The sequence below is a fragment of the Stegodyphus dumicola genome, chromosome 8 (assembly GCF_044657685.1).
Source record: "Stegodyphus dumicola isolate Sdum_Otavi_A_Nest chromosome 8, ASM4465768v1".
Lineage (NCBI taxonomy): Eukaryota > Metazoa > Arthropoda > Arachnida > Araneae > Eresidae > Stegodyphus > Stegodyphus dumicola.
Genome location: NC_140775.1, coordinates 110625135 through 110648733, shown reverse-complemented (window position 1 = coordinate 110648733; position 23599 = coordinate 110625135). Strand labels below are relative to the sequence as shown.

Here is a 23599-nt window from a genome sequence, read left to right as displayed (position 1 = left end):
GATTTCTGGAAGAAGGAATCAAGTAAGTTTAATAAAAAAAGATATATTAATAAATATACATTAAATTCAATTAACATTGAGGAGCTAAAATTTTTAAGAGCTAATTTTTTAAAACTACTTGTGCGATTTTTACAAAACTTAGCAGTTTGGCATAATTTGAGACGTAAAATCGAAATGCGGAAAAAAAATTGGCATGTCATTTCAGGAAAAGTTCGATTTTGTGTTATATTATTATAATAATAATTATATTAGAATAACGCTATTTATAAATCTAACATATATCCTAAGTTGCACTTTCAAGACATGAAAAATGTAAATTAAATTTTATCAATTGGCTCAGAAGAATGGGAGATATAGAACTGCCTCATTTTTTTTTTTTTTGGCCGCAGTGTACATAACTTGCTTTTTGAAATCGTGGAAGAAAGTATTGAATGTTTAAATATTGAAAACTAGTCACTTTCAGTTCTGCTCTGTTGTGCTGCAAGAGCTGATAGTCGACAGCTTACAAAATCCATGAAGCATAATCAGAAAATGAAAAAAAAAAAAAAAAGAATGGTATATATGCATTTACATATGAGGGCCTAGCAAAGCCAGGCTCCAACATTTCTCTGTTTTTGAGGAATAATAAATCCAACTGGAGGGCACCGACACACCAAATAAGATGAACTTTGGCATTTTGCATAATTGAACAATAAAATAAGTAAAAGTTTGTTATTAATGCAACATTCCTTTTGGTAATAAATAAAACTGACACTGATACTGGCTTGAATGCATAGCAGAATTTCTCTTTCATTTATAAGAGCAAAATACGCAGGAAAATCTGAGTGCCAGAAATAAAAATCCTCCCCATTTGGAAACACAGGAAGAGGAATATTTATGTACTCTTATCCATAAGGTCAAAAAGGCTTTAAATGAATTAGAAGTAAAAATAAAGAAGTCATTTTATCTAACCACGGAGAATATTGCCTTTCCCTTTTCCTTGGTAAATTATGCCTTTTTTGTTACCACTGCAGATATTCATCATTTGCTTTTTCTTTCTTTTCATTCTCAGAATGTATTAGTATAATTAATTATTCCTTAAACTATTAATTTATAAAACTTTTAATTAATTTTTTACATTTTATTTATTTATTTCTCTTTACCACTCTATTAGTTTTAAAATTTAAGAAATTAAGGTCTTTGGTTTGGTTTATTTGTTTACGGCAAAATATGCTAGAACTATCTGTCTAAGAGAAGGAATGCCTTGTGGAGGACTTTTTTCAGGGAAACTGGCTTATGTCCACACAACATATGGGGAAAACAATGAAGACACCCATGCATCCCATTCGTTTGGTATTGAACCCAGGGCAAACTACCAGTGTCCAGCAACTTTACAACTTAGCCACTGGTGGGCTTAAAAAAAATAAGCTCTGTTCTTATAACACAGAATTTGGAAATGAGATTAAATGGATGATTTTTAGCAGATTTCACTATTTATTAAATAAATTAAACATGTGCCTTTAAAGTGAAAACTGATTAATATTTGTTTCAATGGATGACAGTGTTCAAATTGTTAACTATGGCAGTCTGACATTAATAACAACAACTAATTCACTGTGGTATTCTGTCAGAACAAAGATCCCAAAACAAATACAACATTGTAGTTGCATCAGATTTTGAAAATCGATTTCAAGATACATAAATCTGCATTTCAGTTAAATAAAAAGTTTTAATCAAAATATTAAAATTTTATTTTACCCATACATTCTATAAACACTTATCTTCAAACAGAATTTTTTTTTTTTTTCTTTTACAAAGAACTCATTCAACACAAGGAACGTCTTTTCTGCAACATGAACTATTTTTATGAAAAACCACTTGCAAATGTAAATTATGCAAAACAAACCAGAATGACTATTATTTTTATGAATAGTAATTATTTTCCATTAATTTACCATTTGATAGATACATTCAGATGAAAAATCTAAAATAATGTACGAAACATAAAAAAAATGACAGTACCTTAACTATCAGTAATATCATTGTGTTCTTGCAAAAAATATCAATTTACTTAGCATATTCTTGGGCACATACATGACATAATTTTTATGTACATACCAAACAAACTGGCGTTTTACAACTTACGCATAAATATGACGGTTTCAGTTCTTTCTTTTCCTCTAATATTTCGTTGGTAAAAAGGAGTTCCAAACGTTTTTAGGATCCATATTTTCATCCAATTGTCCATATGCTCTTAATCCTGGAAGATGAACTATATTATGCGCAGGAGTTCTCACATTTCGTTGAGGTTCAATAGATGACCACTTGAAGCAGTTTATCCCATAATAATATTTTGTAGATGAAATGGCTTCAATCTCTGGTTCAGCGCATTCATTGTTAGATTCAGAAAGTTCTGATATCATGGAATGCGAATTTTCATTTGCAAAATCTTCTTGGAATTCGCTAAATTCACTTCCTACTTCATCAAGAATTCTTTGCTCTTCTGCATAACGAAAATCAGAAGGATATATGATATTTCTCGGACCGAGTTTCAGAGCCATGTTTCCACCTGGGACAGAAATCGTAACACTGAGAGGGAGGTGCAGTCTGACATACCACTTCTCAGACAAGGGACTAGAATTTCACACTGAAGCAGATGCAAAAAATATAAGCTAATAGGTGAGAATTATCAAGGTCACAAAAGGAGAAGCTAGCAGGAGAATCTACTCAATCAAACTAAATATACAATAGTGGTGATAGGAACAACACATGTAGCAGTATCCGAGACTGCACCTCCCCAGTTACAGTTAAATGTACTTTTTAATTAACCAGTTACTGTGCATTTATTCTTTAATTTATCCTGTCTTCCTCACCAGAATGCAAATTAGTTGTCTGTGTATTTAAGCTGAGGTTTTAAGATCTTGAGAGAAATGGCACTGCACACTATGTAATTATTTTCTGCTACTTCTACTTAAATATAACTACCTCAGCTCTGTGATGTCTCACTGCCAATACGTTAAATCTGATGTACTGGCAAATTAATGAGCACCTTCTAGCTTAGCATTTAATTGTGTGGTCTTCATCCACTTATCACCATTTAATTTGACCGTTCTTATTTAATTGCACTGCCACAAGCTGTGGCTACCTGCAGCACACAGTCGTACCACTATGCTCAAAGTTTTGTTTAAATAAAAAGATTTTTTTTATAACGTTAGTAAAACTGTCATTTTATCCCATACACAGCAATAGTTCGCTTCACGTATGTTAGGGTTATAGGAAAACTCTTGACAGACTGGTTTGAGAACAAGAAAATGAGCTTGAAAAATTTCAAATTCTACATAATCCTTTGATCTTTATACCACAGAATCTGTCTAAAACATTCTAGAGAACAGTGCTAGAAAACATTTTCCTACTCCATCTTCATGAAGAGAAATAATCTTTGTTTTCCAATAACAATGGATGAAAATATCTTTAATAATTGAATAAAAACAATATTGGAAATTTTCGAGAAGAATCTTTGAAATACTTGTTAACAGAGAACTTAATAAAAGTGTATTAATAAGTACTACAGGGGCAGATTGTGCTCACCTGACTGGCATGGGCAACTTGCACAAAGATATTTACACCTAATTGCAAGTTGACTGTTGCTTATCAAAATGAAAGATATGCTAGGCACTCTAGTGAAATTCAGTTAATACCATGAAGAAATGCAACCTTCATCAAGATATCAGGATGCCTATATGAAGATTTAAGCAAATGATCCCGATGTGCATAAAGGTGCTGTCATCATTATGAAATCGTCAGTGAGGCAGGACATGAAAGTTCCCCACTTTTTTATGCTAAGAATTAGATCCACCACTTAATTTAGGAGGAGCTAACAGAGATGAGATTAACACTTTCCTTGATTTAACTGAGTTATCTCGAAATAAAAAAAAAATAAAATAAAAAAAATCAAGTAGTGATTCATCGGAGTATAATTGGTGTCCTCAAATGATTAGCCTGAGAGCAAGAAGTGAATATGTCTGATTTTCACAACAAAGTATATTTTCCTCCTCCCAATCAAAGTGACTGCTAGCAGTCAGTGCTACAAAAGTTGTAACAACAGAAATTTTCCACTTCAGGAAATCTTGTGAATATTAAAACTATTCATTTTTTCTTTGGAGAATACTGTCACATGTGTATAGAGTAACTAAGGACTATTTTTTTTTTTTTTTCATTCCATTTGCACCAGTTGTAAATGTGAAACTTAGAAGCCAACTGGCTGTCAAAACTGCAGAGTACATAGTTTAACAAAACAGGCTTCTTTCTTACTCTGAAGAAAAGGAAACTAATTACATTCAGAGCAGATAACAAAAATTTTCAGACAAGTTCCTTTTGCGACTTCTTACCACTGCAGAACAAAATTCATTTTGTTCAGCTACAATTTAAAGTATTATGACAATCAGTTTAATCTTTAGAATTTATTTTTTTTAGTGTCATTAAATCTTTTTTCTTCTAATGAGTTTATTGTTTCTGGTTCAATGAATCCTACAATTACAATTAATGTTTTATCTGATCTTAAAACAGATGACAAGGCAGAATTATAGCAACCAGCAACTCAGGAAATTTCCCGATAGCCCCATCCGTTCCTGAAGAACCGCATATTAGATGTAAGTTTTTGAGTTTCATTGTTCATCTCTTGCATATACTCAGTCATGTCTGGTGCCACAGATGCTTTGATTGCATTAGGTGGCAAAAATTTTATAATTTAGGAAAGGCAAAGAGCATCAGAATTTACGATTTGCAAGGATTACACTGGGTAGCAAAATGGCTAATATAGGCCCTGTATGCAATAAAGGTACTCCTAGGAAAGTTATACACTTTGCAAAAATGGTAAAGGAATATTTTTTAATTCCTACATAATTCATGCAAATTTCTAAATTTTTTTTTCAGTTTTTAGGTACTTAATACAAAGCACCATTTCGGCTTATAATGAAATTCTCCCTTTCTAAACTCCCATGGCTTACAAAAATCAATCTGATGACCACTGAACTACTTAAAATATTCTCAAAATACACATTTTTAAACCCCCCTTGAAATCTAAATAATGGTGTGAAAGAAATTCTTTTTATCATTAGGCCATTATTTTTATGCTATTCATTAGTTAAAAAAGGACTTTTTTTTAAAGCCCAGTATTATAAAATTTTCTACTTTTATGCAACTAACTCCTTCCAGAAGTAAATATTCCAGAAAAAAATGCTATATTACTCCATAATCTGAAATATGCCAGTTCACCTAATTTTTTAATTTTTGTTTTAAAGTGATGAGTAAAATATAAATATGTATAGAGTTACCACATAATATAAATATGTAAATAAAATTTACCCAATAAACATATTTCAAGTTTTTATATAATTTAAGAAATTAGTTCATATATCTATATATGAATAAATACATAAGTTAACACAAAAGTCCATTAACATTTGAAAATTCAATAATTGACTGAATAATGTAAGTAGAAAGGTAAAAACTGACATATTTGCTTGAAATGCCATGGGGTTTTACAGAAAGCATTAAAAAGGGAGTGCTTAAAACGGCCAACATAATCTTTGGACTTCATAAGATAACAAAAGCAATAATTAGCATAAAAACTGATTTTTAGCAAAGATTATGTTCTTTACAACAAATTTTCAACATGTCGACCAGTGGCATAGCAAGCATAACTGGTGCCCGAGGCAAAATACCTTTCTGGCGATCCCCCCCCCAAAACCACTTACAGTATAATGTATAGAATATATTCATAATAAGAAAATAATGCAAATAATAATAAAATGCTGAATCTGCCATAAAATACTCTAAAATATATTAAGAATAGTCACTACCTATCTGCACTAGCATTGGATTCGGAAATGTATCTGTGTCGGTGGAAAAATCAGACATACGATGATCTAGAATTAGTTTAAAAAGTATTATTTATTTTACATATTTTTATAATTGGTTTTAAAAATATACAATTTTTATACAATTAAAAGTTTAATATATATTATAGATAAGTAGATATATTTATTAATAATAATGTAATATTATAATACATTAATACAATTAATTACTATGTATACATTTTTCTTGCCTTGTATCAATCAAAATTATCAATTACTTCATCAAAGTCGATTCTTTCAAATTTTTCTCTTTCCAATGTTGACAATGTTGTGAATAGCATTTCCACATTTAAAAAGGCTAGATAACTTAGGGGATCTTGTCCCATTGTTGATTGTAAATACCACATCATACCATGTCAAAATTTATTTTAATTTGCTGAACGAACGTTCACGGGTAGCATTTGATAATGAAATAATAGCTGGAGTATTTGAAGTGCGACTCTTAAGTTTGGAAAAACATTTTCTCTATAGATCTGTGAAGGAGTTTTAGGTTCCGCTCCTTTTCTACTGCGGAGTAACATCTTGCAGTCACATTCACTGCTCAAAACAATTAGGGAATATTGTGGGGTCGGCATAAAATAACCATATAATCGACAACCTTTTAAACAAAAGGAAATAGAAGAGATTATAAATGAAAATTATAACGTTTGCAAAGTTGGGAATATGCAAATTTAGTCTGTGACGTCCAAAACTATGCCTTTTAGATAAGGAGTAAGGAGCAACCTGCAGCATTCCTTTTGTAATAGAAGATTTAAAAACAATCGACATGCATTGAATGCTTTGTGGCAGTGAATATAAGATGTCTCAACAAAATGACTTATTTAAATCGGTTGCCAGAAAGGCCATCAGTCATTTACAGGAGAGTCAAACGCAATCCATAGTAGCGGAAGTGTTAGGAGTTTCCCAAAATGTCATTTCCAGACTATGGAATTGGTTTCTGGAAACTGGATATGTTTGAGAAATTCAGAACAATGTCGTGTTATTGTTTTAAAATAAAAAACGACAGCTATACATGCATTTCTTTTTAAAACATAAAAATATATCTCTATTTTAGAGAAATAAAGTGGTCAGAAAGAACATTTTGTATGCGCAGATATTTGGTTGATGTACTGCAAACATTTTAGCAGACAAATCAAGAAAATAATTAATTAATTATACTACAATAATTATTAATTTTAAATATATTTTCCAGAAATCGATGAAAATAAAAACTGAAATTTTCTGGAAAATCTCGTTTGGAGACCATTTGGCGCCCCTTTCCGAGCGGGGCCTGGGGCATCATACACATCCTTGGCCCCCCCATCGCTACGCCACTGATGTCGACCGTCATTCATCAACAATACCTGTAGTTGAGGGACAATGTTGTGAATAGCATTGTACAGCATATTGGTAGGTATGGTGAGAAACTGCTGTCGGATGTTGTCTTTTATCATCCCTAATGAGGTTGGACGACATGGTGGACATGGATTTCAGGTAACCCCACAACCAATAATCACACAGATTGAGATCTGGGGACCTGAGAGGCCAAGCATGAAGGAAGTGGTGGCTCAGTATGTGATTCTCACCAAACGATGTGTGATCTTTCACACGTGTAGCAATATGGGGTGGAGCACCATCCTGCATAAAAGTCATACCTTCTGACATGTATTTATCAAGCCTGTACCTTCTAACAGACTAGGGATGATGCAAGTGTAACATATCAGTGTACCTCGCACCCATCACACTGACAGTTCACAGTTGATATGATAAATCCACATCATACCATGACCAACACTCAGAGGCAAGGACAGAAAAGTGACTAAGTCATGAAGGGACTGATTACCTCTCTCACTGCAACATACACAAATCTCCTGCATCATCATTGAGATTTTGCTGCCCAGCACGATACACACTGCTTTTTTTCCCCTTCTTTTTTTTTTTTTTTTTTTTACTTTCAATAAAACCCCATGTCATTTCAAGCCTGTGTATTAATTTTTTTCCCTCTTTAACTACATTACTCTACAAATTATTGAATTTTCAAATGCTAATGGACCTTTGGGTCACCCGGTATGTAAAAGAGTTCAAATAGCTTAAAAATACAGATTCATTTTTTTTTTTTTTTTTAAATATACTTGAATCTCCATTTCATTTTAACAGCTGGAATCAAGACCCATTCTTTTAAGCAGAGGAAATTATATGTAATTCTCCCTCAAGCCAGATATGATGTAATGAAATAAAAAGAATTACAATACAAAGAATTATGACAGCATTAAAATTCTTCTTTACAGTAAAATAAAAATAAAAAAATGCATATGCTTTAGAAAAATTATGGGTTTATTTTTCAACTTAAAAAAAAAAAAAAAAAGTGATTACAAAAATTTTTTTATTACATTCAGCAGTAAAGTAACAGAATTTGTTTACCAGAATCAAATGAGATTTTTTCAACTGCGCAGTCTTAAGCACTTTTGCCATGCAATAAATTTTAAAGGTTTACGGGCACTTAAATAACCTAAAATCATTTTAGTATCTGAACACAAATACAAGTGTAATATTAGATTACCATGAAAAGTATTACAAAAACAGCATATAATATATACAAAATGTATTTATATTTCTAAAATTTATTTTCATGTTACTCTGATCTTATGCTTTTCAAACATTATTTTATTTACAAATGAAGTTCCGTTTCATTTTCTCATACAATCGATAATACATAAGTTTATAATCACCCTTAAATAAAATAAGTAAATAAATAAAATTTTTAAAGATTTCGTCCCTAACAATAGAAAAGATAAATATGCAGTATGGATTCAGTAAAGTACTTCTGTAACTAAGAAAAAAATTATCCTTATTAAAATATTCATGCCTACTACTACAAAGAATAATGTTATATATTATAGTAGATATGCAAACTGTATAGCTTCATCCTATGGTACTGCTAGTGGAGGGGGGATAAGTATTATTACAAATTTAATTGTTAAAAAACAGTTCCTTCTAGGCCTTTTTGTTCATTACCTTTCTATTAAACTATCTATGCATTTAATATATATATATATTTTAAATCTGGTTCATTAACTTTCTTATTAACTTCTTTAAGTCTTTGAAAGTTGTTTTTGTTATTTCAATTGCTTATTTATATATTTAACTCTCTTTTAGTGATTTATTCAATTCACTTTACTGAGCCTTACTTAAATTTACTCATAAAAATTAAATACAGTTACTTAGAAAGCATGCTTTAAAATTAAGTTGTTAAGAATATTTTGAAATAAAGTTTGTTACTAGCATCTGAAAAAATAGAAACTTCTATGTCATGAAAATATAACATATGTACAATGAGACAGTATTACATCTCAGAGGCAAAATTTCAGTATATATTTATAAGAAGCCATACAGTACATAAAGGTTTTATAATAAATTATTGCTGCATAATAGGTTATTTTGATAAAAGTTTATTTTGAAAAGTAGTACATCTGGATTATTTGTTGAAAACAATAACTTATGAATGTTAAAATGTCTGAGTAGTACAAATATACATATTAAAATACTGATGTTTACAAAATATAATGTATATAGCATACACATATTCCATACTTCGAATATTGTTACATATGAACAAAACAATAACTGTATCAACATATCTTTATAATAAAAAAGAAAACTAAAAAGGAAAATTAAAGCTGTCTCATGAATTTAAATTATATAGACTTTAATTAAGGTAATGTATTATAAGTGGAAATTTTACAGCAATAATATACGTTACAATTATTTCTGTTCATTTATCACATATTAAGGTGAAGAAACCTAACAACAGAATTAAAAAAGGCTAATTTTTTTTAATTGAAAATTATTAATATAAAATTAAACTAAAAATTAATAAACCACGTCTTCATAGCAACGCTTATGCTCATCATACTGACTGAATTTAAACTGCTAAACACAACTAAATGGAATTTTTACAGCTATAATTACTGAATACGCATCAATGAAAAAGCCTTGCTTGCATTAATAAGCTAATTAAACTAAAATACGAAATTCTGCATACTATTTCAAAATTATTCTAAATACTAAAATTTTCAAAAATTATTTTTAATTGTGATTTCATTTAATAAGTTTTCAACACAAAACATCTGAGGTAGGTATTTAGGAGGGTAGAGAACTTTTGATAAATTTAATAGTACTAATTGCATATATGCATCTGGGAAGGGGGAAAAAAAAGACAAATCCTAAAGTCAAAACTATTCCATTAATAAATTTTTGATTATGCATATTATGCAAGATGGGAGAAAGTTGTCAAGCCAATTAATACATTATACAATTTTATCATCTCTTTTGTTTTACCAATTACATTATTCCTTTGCCAAATAATAGACACAAAAATTTTAAAAAACATACAGTAATAATCAACATAATGGAGATATATTATTGGCAATTAAAATCAAAATTGAATAAAACAATCACTAAACTTCTTAATTTGATAAAGAAAAATTAAAATGCTTTGAAAAAGAAAGTACATATATATATATATATATTGCTATTAAACAAGTCCCACAGTTTCTCATTTTTGGACTAAAAAGACAGCATACTGATTATTAACAGAAAATTATCTCATTATAAGAAATAAGACAGTTATGGTGTCAAAAATATCAGCGTATAATTCGAAGCTGTTCTTCAAATAATATATAAAGTTTTACAACCTTTTTACATAATGCAAACTTAAACACTTATTCCATAAATAAAACTATATAAATTACATAAAATTAAGACAATATAGAAAATTATAATAAAGCATTATATATGAAAATTCAGCAACTTTATACATCAGTTTACTTAAGATCCGCAGAGAGGTGCATCCATCTTTCACATGCATAATGATGCTTTATGTAAAAGACTTCATTGTTTTCTCACAGAAAATAAGCACCATGATGTAAAAAGGAGCCTGAAAGAAGGAGAAGATGAGCAAAACGTTGCAAAAAATAAAATTAAAAACACCCTGAACATCTAATTTTAATTAAAGAAGAACTTTTGTCATTAATGAGCAATAGGTCTGTTAAGATTGTTTTTTAAAAGTGCTGATAAGAAGCACAGTAGATACTAGTCACTGTCATGTATAATGACAAATTTAACCTTTAATTTAGATGGAGAGAATATAGTTTCTCATGCCTTTTGTGATTTCTAGAAGTACAAATAAACAAGAATGTGAAAAAGCATGATATTCTATTATGAAATTAGCAAAATTATTTTTTAACACTTTTTAAATATTGTAGGAAATTCAGCACAAGGACTGTTTAAACAATAAACAATGTTTCATATATCTATTGAAGGTGATCTCAAAATTGGATGGCTTTTCTTGTTAACAAATACTAGGCTTTAGTTTCTCGAAATCAACACTTAACTGCAAGTGAAGTTACAAAGAAATATGCCCAGTAAAAATTTGGAAAAAAAAAAAATAAAATAAAATAAAATAACTGAAAATTAACTTCAGATGCATTATGTTGTTACAAATCTTATGCTACATTTCTTGATAAATGAACTTCAACAATTTAAAAAAACAATTATATCCTTCTTTGATAGTTATTTGATTACTCAAACAGCGTGAAAACATTTCTAAAAGCTAATATGAACGAAATATCGGTGCCCAGCTATGACTTCAGAACAGAAGGGGAAAAAAAATCACTGCCATGCTCTTACTACAACTATTATTAATAATAATAACAAAGTGATGTTGAGCATCTTTTTGGATTTGATGCTCAGAGAGGTTTTTCAACTGAACCACATGCACATGAAAAATTTAACTTCAATATAATCGGTTCTTGGAAAGAGACTATAATGAAACAGTCTGAAGAATAGAGAAACAGGACTCAAATGCTGCATTATAACAATGTAACAGATCAATTATATTCTTTTTACCTATTACATAATTCTACCCCACAGTCGGTTTTCACTCTAAACTTGACTGCAGCAGGAAATTTTGTTCATATCTCTGAAGGTGAAATTTAACCCCAAAATTTCCAAAGTTCTTAAAAGTGGAGACATTTACAATGACTTGCCAAGAAATCTACATGCGATTAGAAATAATGAATTTCAGGACATGGTCTAGAAACAAAAAAAAAAAAAAAAAAAAAAAAAAAAAAAATGTTGAGTATGATGCGTAAGTAGAAACCAGGAGAAGACGGATGTAACTAAGATATAACAGTATTATTTTTTTTTTTTTTTTTTTTTTGGTTTGTTATGGGGCCACTCTTGCATATCAGTCTCATACATGCACAATAATTTCTTATTCGTGTGCACAATTAATAATGAAAACGTTATGTTTAATCAGCACTACAATAAGAAAGTTCAAATTTCTGTAAAAAGGGGGGGGGGTTACTTTCGCTGGATACTTTTACTTTATCATTCCATTCACGTCAACCAAATCCAGTACAACTATAACACCCAAACATTGTTCACTCAGAGACTATTTTTTAAGATTAAGTTTGGGTCAGAATCACAAAAAGCAGTAGGAATAATTGACTAATGATGAAATAATTCATCTAAAAGTGAAGAATGTTCTTGATAATAAGAGAACTGGTTTGCTTCATAAATAATTAAAAAAAGAATATCATGATATGTGTATCATATAGCAGAAAAATTATTGAAATAAAGCTGTTACTAAACTTAATTACTCTGTACCTGACATTCAGGGTGCAGCAGAAAAACTTTAAGGTTTTTACAATGAAATGACATAATAAATACAAAAAACTCATTTTCATTTATGTTGTGGCTTTACAGTTTAATGTACTTTACTACTAAATATATGAAAATAAAAATTACATTAATATTAGTATTATAATTATCTGCAACACCAACGAAACCAGCAGCTGTGACTAGCTCACTGGCAGCTTTGAAGAGCATGTGCAAACTTTAGAGAGAAATGTTTGAGTATCTTAACATCTATTTCAACGATGCATCCAGTGTCACCTATTTTTTAACTCCCCCAGAAGACAAGCACACTTCTCATGAGATAATCACAGTTCTTCAGGGAAAATGGTTCACGACAGAAAACAGTGGTAAAAAAAGAGATATGGCTAACTTCAAACCAGTTTTCAAGCTGCAATCTAATGCCTTGCTTGTAATTTTTCATGCTGCGTCTCCATGAAATTTGGTTAAGAATTACAACTTCACAGAATGCAAGCTTTTGCATTCCTTAATATTAGGCAAAATGCCATATTTCTGACGAAATGCAGTGCTTTTCTCCTCCCATCAGATGGCAAACTCTCTAAACCCAATGTAATTTGTTATTACAAAAATAAACTTATTCAATTAAAAAAATGCTAATCAGAAAAATGACCAGTGAATTTCAAAAGTGCAAATTCGTGAATTCAAAACCTGTGTACTATGTGTATGTTATCACAAAAACACTTTTTGGCAACATCGTGGGTTAACACATAATTACTTCTACCAAGATGGTGGATTGTGTCATCAATACATTTTCGCGACATTTCAATCGGGGTATGGAGAATCAGAAAATACCATATTAAGTTCTGAAAATGGCATTACTGCTAGTCAATCAGGAAAACTTCCATAACGCCTAGCAGCCTTTCACTTGATAAGGCAGCTATCTCAAATTAAATGACTAATTCTAGTTCAGGTACGGAATGTGGTTTCTTGATGCACAATCTAATTTTAAGCACCATCACTGCAAAAATTCACAAGCCAAAAGATCAAATTACATAGATGGCCATACAATATAGTATATCCACATTGGAAAAATAAATGCCCAGAGAACATCTTTCCCAACCTTTCTATTGAATCTCTAGTTGTATGGGTTATTGTCATATCCTTTTGAAACCACAGGTCAATTTGGTTTATGCACCTTCTGTGATTTTGGAATGAGGAAGTCCTTTAGCATTGCAGTGCATCATTCTGTTTTCACTCTCACTGGCTGATGGTCTTGAAAAGGTATGCGGTAATCATATCAAACTTTGATGCTGCATACCACAATGGATGCTCATGAAGTTAGTCAAAGTTTTGCTACTAAAATAGACTACAGATATCGAATGATTAATAACCGACTTTCTCAAGATGTCTTTTCCAGAACTTAATATTAATGAAATTAGTACTATCTAATTTTTTTTTCAATTTCCTGTAATTTTTTTGTATAATGATCTAATACGTTAAACTATAAAGCTACAACATGAATAAAAATAGGTTTTTGTGCTTTCTGTGTTGCTTCAATTTTGTCAAATTTTTCTACTCCACCTTGTATAAACATTTTAAGTTGTCAAAATGAAAGAAACACAAGTAATTTTCAGAAAATTGCACTGGTATGATTGTCAGAATACTTAAGATTTCCATATGAATAACATTATATTACAGAAAAAGCTATGACACCTATTAAAACATGTCTAAAATTGAATAAACATATTAAACAATAAATAAAAATATTCATTTATAAAAAAAGTATTATTTACATTCTAAAAGCAACTTATGACAAAATATTTTATGAAATATGCATTTAACATTTTACAACTAAAAGCCAATCCTTATAAGCTTACCTCCACAGAAATTTATCACTTAATATGCTATAAATTTAGTGATGATGGACTCGAACTTCTAAATAAATTATGATTTTCTATAATCTGGAAAAGCTCAGGCGGAGATGGAATTCTACCAGTTTCAATCTTTGACCACACAGGCACATCTACAAAATAAATTAAGTCAATTTCTGATGTCAATAAAAAAACTAAAAAGCCTTATTTTACTATTAATGAGCTCTATCAAATGTATTTCCCACTCTGCAAGTGCTTTATGTGATTATGACTCTGCAAGTGCTCTGCATATTAAAGTTTTGCAAGGAAAGTCAAGATAATTATCAAATTCATCTCACAACCATTCTAGCAGGTCCATTGCCTCACATTGTTTCAAAAGTGTAACAATCCAATTTCTGCTCTTTATCACATTTACAGGCAATGTTGATAAATAAATATCATCATATAAAATTATCGACGGCCAAAAAAATATGAGCTCCATTAAAATTTTATATGGGCTCAAAAATAGCATTATTACTTTAATTGCAATCAGCAACAACGGATATCCTAAGCCAAGTAAGATCAATTCAAATACTTTTTCATTTAATACTATCACCTCAGCTGATTTTTTTTCAATTTGCTCCTATGTAACTCAAATTTTGCTTATCAATAAATATTTGAACACAGCAAACCTACAATGAAAACTTTTTACATATCTGAAATAAGGGCATGAATAAACAAAACTATGACAGAGTTTATAGACAAATCTATTTAAGTTTGTTATTAAAATATCTGAGAGGTATATGGACAGTTATGAAAAATGAAGTTATACAGATATATTACAGAGGATATATAGACAAATATTTTCATAATAAGTATTCAACATGCAATATTACTAAAATGGATTAAAAATTAAAAAGCCATAACTTTTTTTTTAATAGCGAACAATTTTTTAATAAAAAAGTGTTGACCACACTTAACTTTCTGCCCCCATATGAATTTTGTCATGCAGCTAATTCCTCCTTTTTGGCATTGACACATTGAATATGTCTACTTTTAAACTAATTTCCTTCTTTAGACAATTTTGCTGTATACATAATTTAAATTGACACTTCTAAAAATTCTTTCAAAAAACAGAATTCCATATCTGTTTATTTGTCTGAATTCTAAGCTCTGACAAAATGCATTTTCTTGAAGAAAAATTATAGCCTATAACAAATCCCAAGTTTTTAAAAACACTTCAACAACTGTTTAGAATACAAATCCTAAACATTTAAAATACAGTCAAAAGTCGTTAATTCGGACACCCGTAATCCGGAATGATCTATAATCCGGACCTCAAAGCTAAAATCTTTCTGCGCATGCGCCGCATTGACGCATGCGCATAGGCGTTTTACTCGTGCGTGCAAGACATTTACGACTGCGCATATGCATCTGTGCAAGTGCAGAATACGTTTTCGCGTGCGCGTTTAATGTATGACGGACGGTATAAGCTAAAATTATCTAATTATCTATTTCAGTTAATGTTGATAATTGCGTTGTTCCTTAATCTTCAAATTGGATCCGGCTTATTATTTTTTGCAGACTGTAAGAGCAATTTTCTAAAAGTAAGCTTGAATTTTCGATTATGTCAAAAAAAGTTTCCGATTCTGGAGCTCCCAAAGGATCTAGAAAACGAAAGTATGTTTCGATGTCCATCAAACAAAAAACGAATTGCTACAAAAAATGGATAAAAGCATATCCTTTGTTTATCTAACCGTTCCGAAATCTGTTTATCAATTTCACGCTGCTCTGCGCGGGGGGCACGTCGCGGCGCACAATGAACTGGAAGTTGATCTGTCAACACTATCGTTATCTTCAGGGCAGATGTTTTTATTTTAGTCGGCTTATAATTCCTTACTAAATGTAGTATTTAATTTCGATGTACTCCGTCTTTGATATGATTTAAATCAAATTCCTCGTCATTATAAATATCACGAATACAAATCACATAGTTTTCTGGTTGCAATTTTCTAATTTCGGCTATGAGTAAGGTATGCTTTACGCATCCGCGCGTTAAAAGAAATGTTTAATAAAGTAAACAAATAAATATTAGGCTTCTTTTTTGGTAAATTTGGATACCCTTTAGATCATAATTGCTCATTATTTTATAAATTACGGTTTCATATTTTTAGTTTTATAATTTCTGCATGCCATCTTACCAGATTTAAACTGATGATCTATAATCCGGAAAAATCGATAATCCGGAATCGCCGAAGTCCCGACGAGTCCGGATTAAAGACTTTTGACTGTATATTTACAACGAGGAAACAATTTTTTAATAACAAACCCCCCAAAAAAGCTAGTTTTCAATTCAAATAAATAAATTGAAAAAAAAAAAAGGTTTAACAACAGAATAAAATGATAAATTAAGTTGATGGCTTCCATATTTCGGTATGGTCAAACTGCAGATTAAAAATCAGCATTGTTGACAGAAAAAGTACTATGTTTAACTTTTAAACACACTGGAATTAAGACAACAAATTAATGAACTTAATTTGATACATTTTGAAGAAATACAGAAAGCTACAAGAAAATGTAATTCACCAAAAGAATGAATTAAATTCAATTATACTAAAAGTTAAAAGAAGAAAGATAAAAAACAGAAGTTTTATTCCTACATCTTTTCTGATATAAAATTCACATTCAATAAAAAAATTTAATAATGTCTCAGTCTCCTAATATATTCCAGCAACAGGAAAATTCTATAAATTTCCCAAGAATTAAAAAGTGATAAACTTACTTATAAACAAAGGAGAAAATAATTTTAAAACTGAATTTATCAAAAGCATGGGGAATTTTAAAACTAACAGATGGAAAAAAGTTATTACTATATTTTTTTAACCAATTTTCTTCCAATTATCAATAACTAGTAAAAAATCCAGCTTTTTACAGATATCAATTTTACAGAAAATCTTGGTGCATTTTGAGGGGTTCTCTTTTTAAAGAAGCAAAATTACTTTGCTTTCATAAAATATTTTTATTTTGAAATGAATATTACAGGCTTCTCATCATCAAACAAGTTGGAATGCTTCTTTCTCATTTACCATCATTCTACCTCATATCACCTAATACAATAACAATCATTATAACTAAAAACTCAGCAACCAGGCTCTGCTTGATAATTATATACATGAGGTGTGCGAATGTATAGCCTAGTTTAAGAAACACCACTGTCTATAGGCAATTATGGAAAACTATTTAAACTTTCACAAAATTCATTACCAAACTATACTAACATTTTAAACACATCCCGATCTCGAGTTATTTTCAGAGAGCAAAAAATATTTTATTTATGACTTGAAATAAAATCAAATATCACTTCAGCTACAACAGATTCTCAAACTGATTATCAAATTATTATTACTTATGACTCTTTCTATTTAAATGGTATTTTTTAATTAACTTGTCAAGAACAAAGAGAAAATTATACATTTTTATGACTGATTAAAAACTGGCTAGCTGCATTAATGATACACCTGGTTTCTCAGGCAACTTTTCCACCTCTCTTTTGATTCTAAAATAACTGATTTGAGGCTCAGTAATCCGATACACCATTACTCAGTTTTTTTTTTTAAATTATGATGCTATTGTAAACAACAAAATTAATGTTAACACTTCAGAATATTTGTTACATTACTCTGTATTACAATAAAAAAATTAAGAACTCTATAATTACCATAATGTTTCAAAGCAGATAATTAAAAATGTAGAAAATGATGAATTTATTTTTCTTACCATTAAATATAATTTCAAATGCTCCAGTTGAGATCAGTTGACCTTCTATTGTGTTGCTTAAGAAGAAAACCATCAAACAAGCATACACCTTCAAAAGATAAATATAAAAGATATAAAAGGATTAGCAATTAATTAATTAGCAAATATAATTTAAATATTATCATGCATATTAAGAATATTCTAGTATTTAATAGAGAAATAAAATGATACATTAAAAAAAAAACAACAATGTGAATTATAATCTAATTCCTCAAAGAAGTTGCTTTATCAAATAACATTTTCATGTGAAGGGGCAGGAGATAAAAGGCTTTATCATTCTATAGTTTCAGGAATTAAAGAAGAAAGAAGGTTTTGGTTGAATATACAGGATAAGTCAAAATAAATGTCACAGTTTCATAGGTGTACTGTGCAAAATGCAATAAATATATTCGTAAAAAATGTACATACATGTAGAACCTGTAATATATGCAAGTTTTGAATAGTTGCCAACAGATGGCAATGAAAGGCCAATCATCATCAGTGTTTCTGTGAAAACAAAATGCCCCCTCTAAAAAAAAAAAAAAAAAAAAAAAAAAACTCCTTTGTAAAATGGCGACGAAACAGCAAGCGATTTGTGTGCTTGATTTTCATGATAGCAAGTCTATCGTCACTGTTCGGCACCAGTTCCGAACAAAATATGGATTAACAGTGCCAGATCATAAGGCTATTCGTCATTGGTATGCAAAATTTCAAGAGACAGGTTGCATTTGTAAACGAAAATCAACAGGTCGTCCTTCAGTAGAAGAAAGACTTAGTTAAACGTATTGAAGCCAGCTATGTGAATAGTCCTCAAAAATCAACATATCAAACTGGAGGAGAACTGGGAGTAGCCCAAAAAATTGTGTGGAGTGTTCTTAGGATATGTTTGCAAATTAAACTGTATCATTTTCAGTTGGTGCAACTTTGAACCCAAAGATGTGTCACATTGTTTAGCTTTATGTGAGAAATGTCTGACATGCATGGAGGATGACGGATTACTAAAAAGTTAGTATTCAGTGATAAATCAACATTTCTGGATTAGTAAAGTAGCATAAAGTGAGAATTTAGGGTACTACACATTCACATGTGCCAGTGCAATACCAATGTGATTTCCCTAAGGTTAATGTGTTTTGTGCAATATCCCATGAAACTATCTACGGTCAATTCTTTTTTTCTGAAACCACTGTGGCAGGAGAAGAGTACCTCAATATGCTCAAATTATAGCTTCTCCCACAGTACAGCTAGGATATGCCTAGCTTTATTCTGCAGCAGTATCATTCACTACCACATTTTATGACTGAAGCACGAAGCTACCTCAATAACACATCAAAATAGTGGATTGGTCATGTACCTACCACAGACAATGCACTCTTGCCTTGCCACCACGATCCCCAGATCACACCCCATGTGAGATTGCATGTATGTGCCTCCACGTTCAAAGACCATGACTGATTTCACAGCCTGTATTCATAGCTGCTATCACCAGCACTGATATAGACATGCTACACAAGGTTTGGCAAGAATTACATTTCAGACTTAAGGTATGCCGTATAACAAAAGGAGTGCATAATTTAGAAGTCAAACAACAAAAATCAGCGTTATATTTACAAAATTATATTAGTATTTATTCGGCGTGTTATTGTGTCTTAATTAAAAGGAGTGCACGTCGAAAATTTGCGAGGAGTACATTTAAAACTTGCTTATATTGCCTCTGTATGCATGTACAATTTTAATGAATACATTTATTACATTTTGCGTGCACCTATGAAATTAGGGCTTTTATTTTGACTTACATTGTATGTTGAAAATGTACTAATGACTGATACGTATTTTTTTTACCTCATTCAAATAGTCAAAGAAAACCAAACAATGAAGGCAGAAAAAACAATTACATTACATATCATTATTTGCATTTCTTTTTGATGCAGATAACAGTACACAAAAGGGTTAGAAATTTTGCAACTGATATACCTACAGTGTACAAGAAACATTTTATTTATAAAGATTATTAATTTAGCTTATTAATTTTTATAATTTTATGCTGATGAGCAATGCAGTTTTATAATACTGACGGTTCTATGCATTTTAGATTAAAAATAACTTATCTTTCTAACTTTCTAATCTTTATTTGTAACAAACAGGATTTTATTGCTCACTGAAATAATAACTTCTTTAAGGGGTTAGGGAGGAAAATACTATTTGAATTCCACAGGCCATATCTGTGTATAATTTTTATACAATTATTACATAATCTGTATAATTATTGTATGCATATCTGCATATAATTCATTTACTGCTGCTATTTTAACTGAAAATATGGATAACAGCAAATGCAAGAACACATTATCCACATAACATTGTAAGGTATTTTCTCCCTCCATCCAGCATGCCTTCATGGTATAAAGGCTCATATCTGAGAGGTCCAGGTTTTAGTTGTGGCAAGTGCATTGCTCATTTTTCCTGTACTACTGCTTCAAAGTAACCTAATGACTGAACAACATATATAAATTCAGTGAAGTTTAACATTTTAATTTTAGGTCATGCAAGGTTTTGTCAATAGTTATTTCCCTGACACTTAAGTAGACTGTACTTCATATGCCAAATTACATATTATGAGAAATATGATTTAAAACAGGTAATAAAAGATAATTATGGTTATTACACTCATAGTTAGGACTTTTATCATTTTAAGATTACGTGCCAGCATGTGATCAGCTTTCGAAGTAGAATTATTTCTCCTCTGCCACATAACATTGTTACTAGTATTTAAAAATGAAACAAAACAAGTAATATCATGCATCATTTTTGCATGAAACTATATCACAAACAAATATAGATATTACAAATGAATTTATTACAAGGCAGTTATAATGATATTATTACAAACTATGCATTTCAGAACGAATGCCATTCTTGTATAATTTTTGCATGAAACAAAACTTTGCTTTATTTAGAAATGACATGTATTTACAACTAGTTTCTAACCTTCCCTCCACTGGCCCACCAGCGGCCGAACGCTGAAAATCCGCTGAACACTGGTAGTTCGGTCCGAGGTTCGAATCCCGCGAATGGGCTGGCTGCATGGGTGTTTTCCCCATGTGTAACATGTATATCAGCCAGTTTCCCTTAGAAATTCCTCCTTGAAGGCACCCCTCCCTAAATCCTTCCCTCCATGGCAATACAAACGTAAAGTACTGCAAATGTAATGCCAATTGAATTGAAGAACAAACAATCAGACATAACTTTTCCTATGTCAGCACATGACTGGCATCTGACATATCACAACAGACAATTGATGGCCCATTAACTGGAGATTCTAAATAAACATTTCTCTAAATACTAATGTATAACCAAAATGTACATATGTTTCAAAATTTTCTTCAGTATTATGCAGCTGTTGGAATTGTTTCAATTTTCCTTTCCTTTTAGAACTCTTTTCAAGATAATAAATATCTATAATGTCTTCAATCACATTTACTGAAAAAACAGCTGCCCCTTTTTTCTGTTGCTAAATTTGACAGTAACAGGTGCACATCATAATTTGCAAATCTAAATTATGCTTTTTTATAACTGCAACAAAAGTCTTCAAGCCTACGATTACTGGTGCATTGTCGGCACAAAGTGCCAAGCAATTATCCAGAGGAATTGCATTTTCATTTAAAGTTTTAATAATTAGCTGTGCTATATTTAAGCCTGTCAAATCTCATTCTAAAGAGAGAACAGAAAGTAAACTACACTCAATTTCTGAAGACTTTAGATTAAAAAGGGAAACAACAATTTGGTACAGTTTTCTATTGGTATTACAGCTTCCATCCATAGAGAGGCAGGATGGAACTGTTTTAATGCAATTAATACTGAAGATTTATTTTTTACACGCATTTCTTTAACAACTGCAGCCTTTTCCCTTGCACTTGAGTATTTCTTAGCAATTTCACTATCAGGGAAACAGTTTTCTAAATAAAGCTGTAGCATGATAGCCTGATACAATACATTCAGTTGAAGGTTATGCTCCAGTAGAAAGGTACACAAAAGGCATTCTGCATTTACAACTTTTTGTTCCTTTGTTCCCTGAAATTTTCTTTGTGTTTTTGTATTTTTTGTTTTGATTAAAATTTCATTAAATTTTTTTTTCAATACAATTTTCTTTGTCCTTGCGTTTTTGCATATGCAGGTTTAAGATCACGGGCCTTTTGAGCATGCGAAATCGAAAAATTGCAATTGGGACACACATTCAACATTTCCTAGACGAAATAATAGAAATAATAATAGTGTATGATTATTGAAAAAAACATGAGCATTTTCCTTTTTTTTGCAGACAACTAAGACAAAAGATTGCATTTTCTTAAACTCTTCCTCAAAAGCACATGAAACTCACAATGCTCAGCGGTGAGGCGAACAAAATAACAACTTTGATCTTGCTTTGTGCTTATTGGCTAATGCATGACAAGTAAGCCGCAGCGGCGCTTGATGTTCACTAGAGAACTGGAACACTATGTTTTCGGACACAAAGCAGAAGCGCACCATAATATCTCAGTGATGAAATAACATTGGTATTCTATTTACATGTAAACTAGAGAAAAACCAAGTGCCTTCATGTGCCCCAAATCCCTTTTTTGGATTCAGATAATAAAATATTATGTCAAGTTACATAAAAATCACCAGAAATTTTAAAAGAAAGTCGATAAAACTATGTTGTAAATTAAGTTCATGAAAGTATAGTTAGAAATCAGAAATCTCCTACTTAAATCAGAAGAGCTGGCAAGTCAGGATAATGGGGAGGGGGGAGAGTATATTCACTGGATTCAAGAATGCTTCATTCTTAGAACTTTTTGAATGTTTCATCCTTAGGAAAAACTTATAAGGGAAAAATTAAATTGTTAATTTTAAGCAAAAACCTAGAAAAGATGACAGTTATTTTTAAAACAATTTTTTCTTTCTTACAGATCAATTTTTGCACAGTATGCGTTACTCCTGCGTCTTTTACTTTATTCTATTCAAAACAACAGGCATGAGATAAACAATAAAGAAGAATTGCTAGCTTTACTTTTCAAATATTGTGCTTTCTTTATGACTCAAATAAAAAGATTTTTACATTGCAGTATTTGTAAAGACCATTACATCTTTCAATTTCAATTTACTCCAGTTAATTTCAATCAACAAGTATAAACAAAGGAGTGGGAAAGAGAACAAGAAGAAAATGCTTGGTTTCCTGTTTGAAAAGGTAGTTAAGTGTTCATTTGCATTGTACGACTGTTTCAAATTTAAAATACAGTAGGGACACATTTCTTAAATACAAGGCAAGAGAAGTAAGTATGACCTGCTTATATTTATATATAATCACATTAATTAGGTAAAAAATGGAAAAACCTCCTTAATTTATTTTAAAGCAATTTTTATATTAAATAAAACTGTTTCATTATT

At 30.6% G+C, this 23599-nt stretch overlaps 1 protein-coding gene across 2 annotated transcripts in view; it reads right to left on the bottom strand.

Moving 5' to 3' along the window:
* The window catches only part of SelT (selenoprotein T), an 80606-nt gene that overhangs the window by 30935 nt on the left and 26072 nt on the right, over positions 1 to 23599 (bottom strand). Inside the window, exons 2-4 of one of the 2 annotated variants that reach the window (XM_085822272.1) lie at positions 18161 to 18248; positions 14411 to 14556; positions 8190 to 10812 (exon numbers count right to left, since the gene is read on the bottom strand). In XM_085822272.1, the coding sequence (XP_085678398.1) occupies positions 14438 to 14556; positions 18161 to 18248 (207 nt within the window). In that variant the 3' untranslated portion in view covers positions 8190 to 10812; positions 14411 to 14437. Of the gene's footprint in view, positions 1 to 8189; positions 10813 to 14410; positions 14557 to 18160; positions 18249 to 23599 lie in introns of those variants that run through there. The other variant, XM_085822273.1, reaches the window with a different exon arrangement.